This window comes from Aythya ferina (assembly GCF_964211825.1).
Source record: "Aythya ferina genome assembly, chromosome: 1".
NCBI classification, from domain to species: Eukaryota; Metazoa; Chordata; class Aves; order Anseriformes; family Anatidae; genus Aythya; species Aythya ferina.
In genome coordinates this window covers 205,915,393-205,928,215 of record NC_140296.1, presented here as the reverse complement: position 1 = coordinate 205,928,215, position 12,823 = coordinate 205,915,393, and the positions used below count along the sequence as shown (strand labels likewise).

Below are 12,823 nucleotides of genomic sequence, written 5' to 3'. Positions count from 1 at the left end.
TGCAAAGCCACAACAGGATCCGATGCAGTATGTGGTGCTGTGTGACTCAGACACACGAAATCTGGGGAACCCTGCAAAGCTGAAGGCCTTGATTTCCTGATTTGAAGAAATTTAAGTTGGAAATAAGTAGCTTCACTGCAATCAGTGTTACTACATTGGCGTATAGCTGCAAATTTTCCAGAGAGATCAAAATGAATGTTCTGGTCCTAAAATGATGCCAGTGATGTCTACAAATGGTGAGCCACATACTTAAATCCCGACTCATTCCTTATCCGGGGCATTGCTAAGGTGCCTTGTGGATTAGGAATGCCTAAATAATCTACTTAACAGAAATAATAGTTCTCCTAGCAGTAATCCCAAGTGAATTGCATTATAGCCAATTGCATGGGATTAACTTTGACCATCCAGGAGCTGAGTTGCAGATGGAGCCCTCTGCCGCGCTGGTGTTGCAGGTCAAATTCGAGGTGGTGAAAAAAATAAAGATGTTTATATGTAACGTGTGCTGGATTTCCAAGGACTGCGGCCTTGCTGGGAGACTCAGCAGAAAGGCCAAGGACATGAGGGCTCCCCTCCTGGCTGCATTTTCTTCTGGCCCATGCTGAGGCACAGCAGCAGGGCAGCAGGGCAGGATCTGGCACCGCTCCCTGTGCTGTAGCTGTGCAAACACCACTCGGTCTCATGTCCCAGGGCCGTGGCAACTGCCATTCTCACAAGCTTGCACACCCCGTGAGAATTAGCATTATGTATTTTCCCCTTAGATATTAAGGAAGCGATGTTTAGACTTTGTTGTAAGTAACAAAATTTGTACTGCATGCTATTTTCCTACAGCAGATCCTCCAGAAAGCTCAAGATAAACGGTTATGTTCTGACAAAAGGGAGACTAATTCTAAAGGTAAAGATAAGTTTTGCAAATTTGTGCCTAGAGTTCAAAAAAGTTTTATAGAAAATGCCCCGGGACCCTGTGAGAGGGCAGGAGGTGATGCAGGAGGTATGTGGAGAAGGCAGAGGGGACACGTTGGGAACTAGGAGCACAAGGAGAGCTCACTCCAGTGCTGGTCATCTCCCCTTCCCAGTCCCCCTCCTCGCTGAATTGCCAAACTCTTGTTTTGAGGCACAGGAGAGGATGGGTGACAAGCATGGATGGTGTCACAAGGCATGGACTCAGGCTCAGACATACCCTGAGAGCACAGCGAGGACAGAAGCTGCCTCTTCCTTCCCACAGGAGGGACCACTATGCTGCATCTTGGTTGCAAAACCCTTTTCCAGACAGGGAAGAGAGCCCAATCTTTACAAAAAGGAGCGACTCCACCTGAGCGTGATGTCTTTGGAGGCCCTTCTGCTTGGCAGGAGGGGTTATGCCCATTCCGGTCCTGCATCAAAGACAGCACAGACAAACTTTGTAAGGCAACTGGAAGGAAGCAAACCTTGGTTGGATGAGATACGTTCAACCTTTCGGTTATTAACGTGTTACCGTGGTGTTTGTGATTCACCGCCTGAGACCGCATCCTCTTGGGGCCTGCGCTCAGACGTCCCACCCTGCCGGGTGAATGCGCCAGGGCCCAGACCGGCCTCGTGTGGGGCCCCCACCCACGCACCCTCCGCCCATTGACCCGGGAGCTGCATTTAAGCTGAGGCCATTCGATTTGGGCCCTGTTTCAGCTCTGCTGGTGGTGCACGGTGTCCTTGGGTTTGTGCTTCGTGACATCCCGGCCCGGCTTTGGACCTGCCTTGCAGCTGCGGATTTATCTGGGATCTGGAGCGCGGCTGTCCCCGGTCAGTGTCTCCAGACCTGTTTTGCTCCTCATATTTGGGTCCTGTGGGGCCACGCAGCTTGCGGTGAGCTCTCTACCCTTGCCTGCCTTGCTGTCATCTCAGGCTTCTGGCTCACTCTTGTGGTACACCCCTGCTCCTGCTGCTCCCTAATTTCCTCAGGTGTTTTGAAACCTGTGCTGTGAGGCTGCCTTTCAGCCTGCGCAGGATTTTGCCCACAGGACTTCTCGTGTGGTTCAAGGCTTATCTCCAAACCCTGCAGGACCGCATGGCTGCAGTGGGAGGACAGTGCCGCAGGCTTTCACAGCACCATATCCCTTGACTCCCTCAGTAGGAGCTAGGAAAGGGTGCAAAGATTTGGGCTTAAAAACAGCTCTTTAAATGCAGTGGGTGGAGGCCTTAGATGAGGCTGGTGATGGCGCTTGGAGCTTGTTGGTGTACCCTGGGCCCTGACATAATGTTTGGCGGGATCTCTTGGCAGCGTGTAGCTCCATGCAGGATATAGCATGAATAATGAAGCAAGCTGTAATTTTGCCCTAAATTAAGTCCCTCCTTCCTGTTTTCAACGAGCGAATCCGCAGAAGATGGTGTGGACCGTCTATCAGTTCTTTAAGACATTTCGACAGCCATCAGCTACAGTTTGAATTTGTCTCCCACCAGAATTATCGCAGCGCTAGAAGCAGGAAATTCTCATGGTGGACCCTTAGGATCCTAACGTGACTTTTAGGAGAAGCTCGCATTACCTGATTTACTTTGAGGGGAGCGGAGATACCTGCTTATTTCCCAAGGACGGGGTTAGGTTAAACCTCAAGGACCTGAGGACTCGCAGGAACACACCTCTCCTCCACAGTGTGCCCCCAAGATATGGCCACTGTGGGATGAGTGATTCCCATCTGTCAAAACAGGCAGAATCCCTGCCAGAAGCTCAATTTCTTCCCAAAAACACGGGGCCTGCCCTTAGCAGAGACTTAACCTGGAATCGGCTGCCGAGGAGCCCCTGCCCCAGCTCCAGAGGGGCAGGGTGGGAGTGGAAGCCGGGGGAAGCTCCCTCAGGGAGGTGTTGATAAATAATTTAAGGAGAATATTATGTGGGTGAGGTCTGCAGCAACACCTCCCGCTGAGGATTGCCAGACGTTTCCTTCCCTCAGCCCTTCACCTAGATTTTCGGAGTGGAAGGTGTGGTTCCTGGGAGGGGAGGCCCGAGGCTGATTACGGAGGAGCTGAACTGTCTCCGTTCTCTCCCATATTAGCTCCCGGGATCTCTATCCATATTGCAGCAGGCTCAACGCCTGGCTCTTCCTCAGTCACATTTGTAATGGGACAAAGGAAAAGTACATCCAACAGCCCTACGGCTCGACCTGTCATTCTGGGACGACCGCAGCTGGGTGTTCCTGTGACCAAAGGCAAGAGAAGAAGCTCTCGAAGCTCACCGTTACTCCTTTAGTGTGGAAAGCGACAGCTCAGATACCTGGGCACCTGTGTGGAAGGGAAATGAGATGAAGGCCTTCCCCCATAACGTGAGGCATAGGCAGCATCCAACACGAGAGCAAAGGGACACACAGAGCTATCGGATCAGGAAACAGCACTGCAGGTGTTGCAGAGCTGTGTGGACCCAGCAGTGGCTATTCCAGGACTTCTTTAAACCCATGTCACCTTCTTTGAGAAGAATTCTTCCTTGGAAGAGGTGTCTAGCAAGGTTGTCCAAGGCTGAGCTCCTGCGTTCCTATTCACCTGTGGCTTTGCTTCTGCTCCTGTTGTACAATTAATTGTCTTCACGTGAAGCTTGCTGCATCTTTAATTTGCTTGAAGCACTGGCAAGGCTGGCTGGATCTGAATGAAACCACCCAAGCTGAGGACTGGGGGATACTAATAATTTCAATAAAGATATATTTAAACCACCTGGAGTACACCTAGAAATGTGTAACTTATACATAAGAGAAAATTTATAGCATTGTCTGGGCCCAGTCTATCAGAGACAACTTGTTGTATAGCAAGCAGAATCTGGAGCTCATCCTTCAAAATAATTGCTCAATTTGTGTATTTTTGCTTGAGTGAGAGCTTTCTGCTAGCTGACTTTTTGGATCAAGGAGTAGGCTACTAGAAACCTATTACAGGAGGAAAACACGAGCAAGAATCTAATGGTAGGGCTCCATCCCAGTGAGAGCTGGGGTAACATTCAGTTTGACTCCATTCCCCTCTACCTAGCAGAAAAATGTTTACCAGGTCACTGAAATGTTTTGTGGGCAAAGCTTTGAAAACAATTCTTGTTACAGGTTTTAATGGAAATTCAGGAATTTCCAGATAAGTGGAAAATATTTTTGGAGGTGAAATCGGCCTCCAAGCTGCTGGTTACCTTGAAATGCTGATACATGTGAGAATGTAGTCACATGGAATTCAGATGTGTTTTATCTGAAGAAGGGATTCTTAACAAGTCCTCTATAAATTCACCTTTGCCAGATTGAGTCGCTCTTTATATCAAACATGAAGCTGATTTTGATCTTCAGTGCCCTCGTTGGGGCTGCCTTATGCCTGGAAACTTTTGTTGGGTGAGTCATGCTTTTGTGTACGACCTTTCACTTCGAGACCTTCGAGACTGCATTTTCCAGTAGTTCTTTTCCATTACCTTAACTTTAAAAAATCTGCTTGGGGCACATTCTTTGCTTTTGGTGACTGCCTTCTCTCATGGCTTTGGTTCTCCAGTGCTTGAAGGAATCTTTAGTTTCATCTGGGATGTCCAAAGAGAAGGGTGTAGCTGCAGACTTGAGCTCCTGTATTCACCCAAGGCTTTGTTTCAGTTTAGGTGCTAGGTAGGGAGTGGTCTCAAGCCTCGATCAGGAGCTTAACACACTGCGAAGCTTGAGAGCTTGACAGATCTGGTCCAGCACAGACCACAGCCAGAAAATCAGAACCTGCCTTCAGATCTGACAGGTCAATGGCTTCCCAGTGTGTTTTCGAAGATTCGTATTTCTCTTTAAATGTTTAATCCTCTTCAGAGCCTTTCTAATTAACCTGGCTCTGTATTTCCAGCCATTACATCCTAAAGGTTTACGTGTATGTTTCATAGCAAAACAATCTCCTTCTGGGGTATTTCCTCACAGCCTTACTGACCATGGAAGAACCTTAATAGAAAATAATAAAAAACCCTAACGAACACTAGATTCCAGTGAGCAAACAGTATATTAAAATGTAAGGATTAAGAATAAGTAAAACAGTGTACTTAATTTACTAAAATTCTGGCATTTGATAAGACCAGAATAAACTATTTTTAGTCTTTTAATCTGGTCTCTGGCATATTGTAGACTGGGTTCTCATGGATTAATTCCTCAATCACCTTCAGTAGCTGTGGTTAATGAACCTCATCTCCTCTTCAGAGAATAATCCAATCCAAAATAAAGCTTACGATTGTGGAAAATCCAATAATAAGTTAACGTGGTAAAGTACCTTCAATGTTGGTTTAAGTTGGGCCAACAAAATAATTTTACACCTCAGCTGGCCAGACCAAGGAACCTGGTATCAAAGAACATTTCTCAGCAGCTGAGGCCACACTAGTAAATAACTGAGCTCTGATGTTAAGTCCCTTGTTTACCGTGCCTTAAGATGTAATTTCCAGTTCTGCAATTATTTTGTTGATTTGCTCCATTTTTCAGTACTGCTTGCACTGGATGCCAGCAGAGCAGCTGAGCCAGGTCGGGATAAGGGACTCCGTGGATGTTGGTCTGCCTCCCTCAGTGGCCAAAGGCAGATGCCTGGGGAAGAAGAGAGTGCAAACAATTACATCCCCATATGCTACTTGCAAATCCAGCATTTACACTGCTCGTGTTGTTTGTAGATCCTTTTGCTATTTCATGAAAGCATTGGTTGGAAGGGACCTCCAGAGGTCTTAAGTCCCCTTTCCTGCTCAGAGCAGGGTGTGAAGATGTTGCCCCTTGATACCATCATTTCATTGTTCACAAACTCCTTGACTAAGAACAATAGATGCAGTGTTAATCCTTGTAACCAATTAAAAACTCATTCACTTGATGTCTTGTTTATGATGAAATCTTAAAGATTGCCATTTAACTAGTTACTAATCTAGTGCACGAATACCAGGCTGGCTCTGCAGGTTGTTGATTAAATTCTTGGGTAGCACAAAGTCAACTGCATTAAAGGAGGCCATATCAGCTGATATCATGCAAGTAACTACTCACCAAATTCATAATCTCAATAGCCAGCTAGCTCTTTTATTGCAGGCACCAGGTGCTCCGAATCAAGATCAAAAATGAGGAACAAGTCAGGACGTTACAGTTTTTGGAAACGCTGGAACACCTGAAGGTATGTTATTATCACTGCGGCATTTTTTAACATTTCAGACTAGGGTAGGACTTATCCTGGTAGGACTTTGAATTTGGAAGGATCATACCATAATATAGCAGCTGCCATGGATAGACATGCTCAATATTTGGTTTTTGATCTACAAGTTAATTTTCTTCCCATTGGGTTGACAGTCGTATTTGAGTTGCTCTGCTCTTAATCTTAGGATCAAAAACGTTGTTGTTAAAATGGGAACGCTAATACTTTTGTACCTGTCTCCCAGAACAATGGGAAGAATTTTAATAAATTAGTCTCACCTCTATTGAAACAGGAAAATGTTAGAAAGTTCTATGCTATTACTGTTGTTATTGTCATTGGTGAGAATTTTTATTATCACTTTTAAAAATACTGTTTTGAATGGTATAGAAACGAAAATTTAGAAAAGCTCTACCAAAGGAGAAGTAAAAGCAAAGGGTTTTATATTATCATATAATGTAATATGGAGCTTTTCTTGAAACTACTACATGTAGAAAGAAGAATAGTAAAATAACCACTATAGAAGACTGAAATTTTCTCTTGCATACATTACCGGAGCTCCGAAGTCAGTGAAACTGCTGCCTCTAACCTCCTGCTGAATCCTTATTTTTTTTGTGTGTGAGAATTTGTCATGCTACCTGATACAGGGTTGAGGTGAGGGAGCTACAGGATGGAATGTGCTGTATGATTGATGGGGAACAACACTGCAGAATTTGTTCAGTTTGGGAGAAATTGATGTTTCTATAGCTTTAGGAAAGCTGTTTGCAAAGCACATTTTCCCCCAAACCAAATCCATTTTCCTTTTTCTTTTCAGCTTGATTTTTGGATAAATCCCTCCACCTTCTCTCGCCCTGTGGATGTGCGAGTCCCCGCTAACAGCCTCCAAGCAGTCAAAGTCTTCCTGGAGTCCCACAGGATTGAGTACTCAATCCTGATCAAAGACCTGCAGGTAGGTGATGCCACTGGCCCATGATTAGCTTTTAAATACTGTGGAAAGAAATAATGGTTCACAGTCCAGCCTCCTTCATTAATTCAAGTATTCTTCTATAGTCTGCCTTCTGTGAGGTCCTCCCCTTATTTTTATAGACTTTATAGTCCTCCTCGTATTTTTATAGACTATATTTTCTATGTTTTTTATAGATTGTCACTAATTTTCCAAAGGCAAGCTCATTGCTGCACTGAGAAACCGTGGAGATCACTTTGCAGATGCTATCCGAACCCATGTTCAGACCCGAGACCACAATTCCGTGTGGTCTTTTGGCCCCAAAAGTTTGGGAATCCCTACTCTAAGATACTTGTAACTCAGTAAACTGTTACGAGTGGCTCTGCATCATAAGTCATGAGAACTGTACACCACCATATGAGAGAAAAATTGCCCCTGTGGGCCCTAATCCAACATTTCTCCTTAAACAGTGATCCCATGAGAGCATCTAAAATAGCAGAAACACTGCCCCTTTTTCCAGCTTTCCAGTGCTATTCTTGTCCACCTTAATGTGTAAAAAACTTCATGCTGACCATTTAAACAGCAGTATTCTTGCCACTTCACTCCAGATAAATTCTCCAGAAGCATGTTTGCTCCACAGCTGTGCGAAGTTTGGGACCGTGGCTGGAGCCAGTATGCAGAGCCACCGTTTCATTATCTTATAAACATTTGGTCAGGAGCTTGTAAATGAAGCAGGCTTTCCTCAAAATTTGAATTATTTCTTTTAGGCCGTTCTCGACAGAGAAAAGCAAGAAATGGTCGCCAGTCAACAGATGGAGCGCAGCAGCAACACTTTCAACTATGGAATTTACCATTCTTTAAGCTCTGTGAGTTCCTTAGAACTAGCTTTTGGGGAAAATGATTCTTTTTTTCTGGCTTTTTTTCATGTCATCTTCAATCATAGAGTCATAGGATGGCTTGGGTTGGAAGGGATCTTAAAGATCATCTAGTTCCAACCTCCCTGCCATGGGCAGGGACTCCTCTCATTAGACCAGGTTGCTAAAACCCCGCTCCAACCTGGCCTTAAACACTTCTTCTGGTAAAAGTTTAGTTTTTAAATGTATTAATTTCATGGTCAGAGTGTTGGAACAGGCAAGTGCTGATCATACTTTTTGATGAACTCCCACAGAGTTCTCTCAAAACCCTTCAGTTCTGGCCCTCAAAAGAAATTGGGAAATAAATGAATTTAGGAAAATACAGGAAGCCAATAGCCATCAAGCAAAGTGGAGGAAAAGGTATTTGCTTTACCAGAAGTTCTTAGAGAGGGTTTCGAACTTATTCCTGAGATAAATGAATCTTGATATGGCAGTGTTTTCCTCTGCATCTGTGGCATTAGGAACAGCACCAACTGCACTGACGTAAGGTGAGGTGGGGCTTTGGTGAGGCCACGGTAATGAAGACAAAGGGAGATAAAAATGGATTTCAACAGATCCTATGGTTGGTCTGGGCAGCACTGTATACAAATGGAATGTAGATATTATCGTGGCTTTTCATTCCAGATTTATGAGGAACTGGATAATCTCGCATCTGAGTACAGCAACGTCGTCAGTAAGCTCCAGATTGGGCAATCCTATGAAAAGCGGCCTCTGTATGTGCTCAAGGTATGGTCACACAGCAGATCTTGGACTGTGAGTGTACACATGTGTATGGATATACTGCACATGCATCATAGATACAGCACGACTCAGTCCAAAGCATCCTTGTGTTGGGGTTTAAGCTGGCAGGCAGCTCAGCACCACGCAGCCATTCGCTCACCCTCCCCCAGTGGGATGGGGGAGAGAATTCAGGAAAAAAATAATAATAAAAGCTCATGGGTTGAGATAAAGACAGTTTAATAGGACAGAAAAGGAAGGAAAATAATAATGATAATGATAATAATAATAGAATGTACAAAGCAAGTGATGCACAATGCTCACAACTCACTGTCTATATGGGATGTTTTGTGTTACCAGCATTATTCTCATCCTAAATCCAAAGCACAGCACCCTACCAGCTACTAGAGGAAAATTAACTCCATCCCAAGTGAAACCAGGACACCCTGTCTATATGGGATGTTTTTGACTAAGAGGGGTCAGTGAGGGTTTTAAAGCTTTTTCTTTTGTTTTTCAGTTCAGCACTGGAGGAAGCAACCGTCCTGCAATCTGGATCGATGCTGGCATCCATTCCCGAGAGTGGGTTACCCAAGCGAGCGCGATGTGGATTGCTAAAAAGGTCACTTTGGCAGCACCTGATTTTCTTTTGCCTTGGGAATGCCTCCCGTTAAAAACATACTGCACCTGCACGTGTTCAGCCTGCTCTGAGAACTCTTCATCACCCTTCTTAAAACACAGTTGACTCCAGGCACAGTATGGCAACTACTTAGACAAAGAATTGAAAAAAAAATTGTAAAGAATTGAAATAATAAAAAAAAAAAGGTAGACAAAACATCCAGGTGAAACTGTTGAGGATTCCAGGGCTGATAGCTCTGGGAATGACCAAGGACTTGGAGAAGGTCAGTGTGCTATTTCAGTCTGCACACGCAGAGGAGCACTGTGTGGTTGGCTGCTTTCCACAAAGGTGCCAAACATTCCAGTTCTCGCTAAATGAGCAGTTATTTCTGTTGAAAATGACCTAGCCACCAGGGGAGAGCAGCACAACTGTACGTTCCCAACCTGGTTAATCTGCCTCAGTCCTAGTGCTTGTGTTGCCTTGGCCCGTGTTCAGAGACAGGCAGAGGACAATGTTGTCGCCCTCTTCCATTAAATTCCTATCTTTGGAACAAAATAGTGAAATAGATTCATTGCTCTTTCCAATCTCCAAGTCTAATGAGGAACAGTTATTGCCAGTAGATAATTAGTGTGTCTTGTTTGCCTGCTCTGAAAGTCAGCTTTGCCTCTGCACGTAGTTTTTAGAGCACAAATGAGTGGGAAAGAAATATGCTGATAATCACGGTGTGCCTTATTGCCTCTGCATAGCTTGCTTCTGACTACGGGAACGATCCATCCATCACCTCTCTGCTGGACAAAATGGACGTTTTCCTGCTGCCAGTTACAAACCCTGATGGCTACGAGTTCACTCACACCACAGTGAGTAAACACATTGCGCCTCTAAGCCAGTTGAGAAAGCTGTCATGCTCTCCCAAGCCAACGACTGCGAGAGAAATAGGCTCTGAAAGTCCTTTTGCTGATGTTTTAATATATAAAACTCTGTTATAAAAGAGTTGGGAAGCCAAAGATACCAATTACTCTTCTAACCCATCTTTCTCCAGTCCTTCAGTTGTGTCCATTGACCCATTTTGGCAGTCAGCCCATCAGAAATGTTCTTAGGCTTGTGCCTAGGATCAATTTTCACTGAACAGCAATTATTTCTGGGTAACAGCATTAATGTAAGGACCGAGATTTGCTCCATAGTGTGTGTTTTTTTTCAGAATCGCATGTGGCGGAAGACCCGCTCCAAGCATGCAGGCAGTCTGTGTATCGGAGTTGATCCAAACAGGAACTGGGATGCAGGTTTTGGAGGTAGGAATAAAGTTTCTGGATTCTGGCTGGAAGAAGAAAGTTCCTTTCATGCTCCTGGATCCCAGCAATATCCTTAACACAAGGGATTCAGAAAGAAAATGGTCAAATAGAATGGTTGCTGTCTTTTGTGAAGATACCTTTTGATTAATTGTCAACGCGCAAAAGATGAAGGAATCTGTATCTTCCAGAATTTGTGTCCCTTGAGTATTCATGCTCTGTTGTTGCTGTTCTAGCATTTATCACACTTTGTGTTGGTCTGCTTTGACCTTTCACGAATCCTTACAGATCTGTCTTTGTTCCCCCTTTGTACCAACAGGTCCTGGAGCCAGCAGCAATCCCTGTTCCGACTCTTACCGTGGGCCCAGTGCCAACTCAGAGGTGGAAGTTAAATCTGTTGTAGATTTTATTAAGAACCATGGAAACGTCGTGGCCTTCCTCACCCTGCACAGTTACTCGCAGCTCCTGATGTACCCCTATGGTTATAAATGCACGCAGCCAGCAGACTACGCTGAGCTGGTGAGAAACAATGACTTGTTTTTAGCTTCCTCTGCTCTGTCCAGCTGGATTTCCATACTAAAGTATTATAGTGAGCTGTCAGGATAAAAACAAGGGGCTAAACTCTGCCATCCATAACAGTAAGCGCTCATGAGAGTGAGCAGTGCAATGCCTTTAAAAGAGAAGTCTTGATTGCACACAAATGTGTGCCATCCCCACCCATTCTTGGCATTCTTGGATCATCCAGAAATCCTTCTTTCTGCTTTAACGACAGCATCACATCTTTAATAATATCTTTGAGGGAATACAATTTCACTCTCTTAATTTAATTTAAGACCTCGGAGGTCTCTGGTCTGACCCTCTGCTCAGAGCAGGCAGGCTTTGGTGTCAGAACCAGTTTTGAGATCAGATCAGGCTGCCTAGGGCTTCGCCCAGCTGAGCTTTGACTGCTTGCAAGGACAGATTCCACAGCTTCTTGGAGCCCGTTCCAAATTTTTCCCATTGTCATGGGGATTTTCTTTTTCCCTAATACCTAAATGCCATTTCCCTTGTGGCAGTTTGGTGTTGCCCCTTGTCCTTTTGCTCTAAACCTCCAAGATAAAGCCTGGCTCTATTTCCTCTACAACTACCCCTGCAGTGAGCACAAAGCTGGCACTGGAAGGTCTCCGACTGCCTTGGCATTTTCTGGTGTATTTTGAACCTTCTCTTGACAAGGGCAGTAGGTGAGATGAAACACCGGATGATCAGATGTGGAACCTGCTGTGATTTAATTCACCCCAAAATACTGGGAAAGCTGTGAGTGCTGTCACTGGTGTGAGTAATTAAGGAATGGATTGATTTGGCATAACTTGGTTTTATGGGGAGTGAAAGCAGGCTGTAAAAGAGTTTGGAGGTTTCCCTGAGCATGCTTCAGGTTGGTGAAACCTTAACATTTAGTCTCATTAAGTGTGGCTGCTTTCTGACTTGTCCTTTCTCCTCGCCTCTGCAGGATGCCCTGGGGAAAGCTGCTGCCAATGCCATCCAGTCCCTTCACGGCACCACCTTTACAGTGGGGAGCATTTGCACTACTATCTGTGAGTATTTTTGCTGTTCTGAGCCTCTCCGGGCTGTCCCAAGGCAGCAGCCTCTGGACACCCCCTCAAGGTCTCTCCCTCATGGGAGGAGGGATGCTTCTGTAGGGTGACCCCATCAGACTTTGAGTTTTCTCAGGAAAACCTAATCCTTGCCCTCACAAATATAACAAGGATGGCAGCAGAGCTCAGATCAATCCTCCATTCACCCTCTGTGCCTTTTCTCCTTCTCTTTTTCAGACCAAGCCAGTGGAGGCAGCATAGACTGGAGCTACGATTATGGCATTAAATACTCCTTTGCTTTTGAGCTGCGAGACACCGGGCGCTACGGCTTCCTCCTGCCAGCCAGCCAAATTATCCCCACGGCGGAGGAGACGTGGCTGGGCCTGAAAACGATCATCGAGCACGTGCGAGACAACGCACACTAAAAGCAGGGGTGGGAGTCGGCTGTTTGGAGCAGCAAGCTCGGAAATGCTCTGAATAAAAACCCGTGTGCATTCCTCCAGGCGCTTCGTGTTTGTCTTGTGCATGGCAGACCCTTACAACGTGTCACAGGTTTTAGGATTGGGTCAAAAAACGCACTTGGAAAGGAGACGTCCATCCCCTGGCCTGTGACTGCAGCCAACTATCCTGCCTTGTGCCCCTTTGGGTGCCCTCTGCAGTTAGTCAATGGAAAATGTTGC

At 45.3% G+C, this 12,823-nt stretch overlaps 1 protein-coding gene across 2 annotated transcripts; it reads left to right on the top strand.

Annotated features, from left to right (window-relative positions):
* The first annotated feature begins 577 nt into the window (after positions 1-577).
* On the top strand, positions 578-12,645 carry CPA2 (carboxypeptidase A2). 2 transcript variants are annotated; one of them, XM_084536339.1, is made up of 12 exons: positions 578-892; positions 4,228-4,316; positions 6,000-6,081; positions 6,911-7,045; positions 7,807-7,905; positions 8,578-8,679; positions 9,188-9,289; positions 10,033-10,143; positions 10,485-10,575; positions 10,892-11,091; positions 12,059-12,143; positions 12,381-12,645. In XM_084536339.1, exons 1-12 carry the CDS (start codon positions 812-814, stop codon positions 12,566-12,568), a joined length of 1,365 nt encoding a protein of 454 aa, XP_084392465.1. In that variant the 5' UTR covers positions 578-811; the 3' UTR covers positions 12,569-12,645. The 2 variants fall into 2 exon arrangements, with proteins under 2 accessions (XP_084392465.1, XP_084392466.1); XM_084536340.1 differs by lacking the exon at positions 578-892 and adding an exon at positions 1,643-1,773.
* Positions 12,646-12,823: the final 178 nt, after the last annotated feature.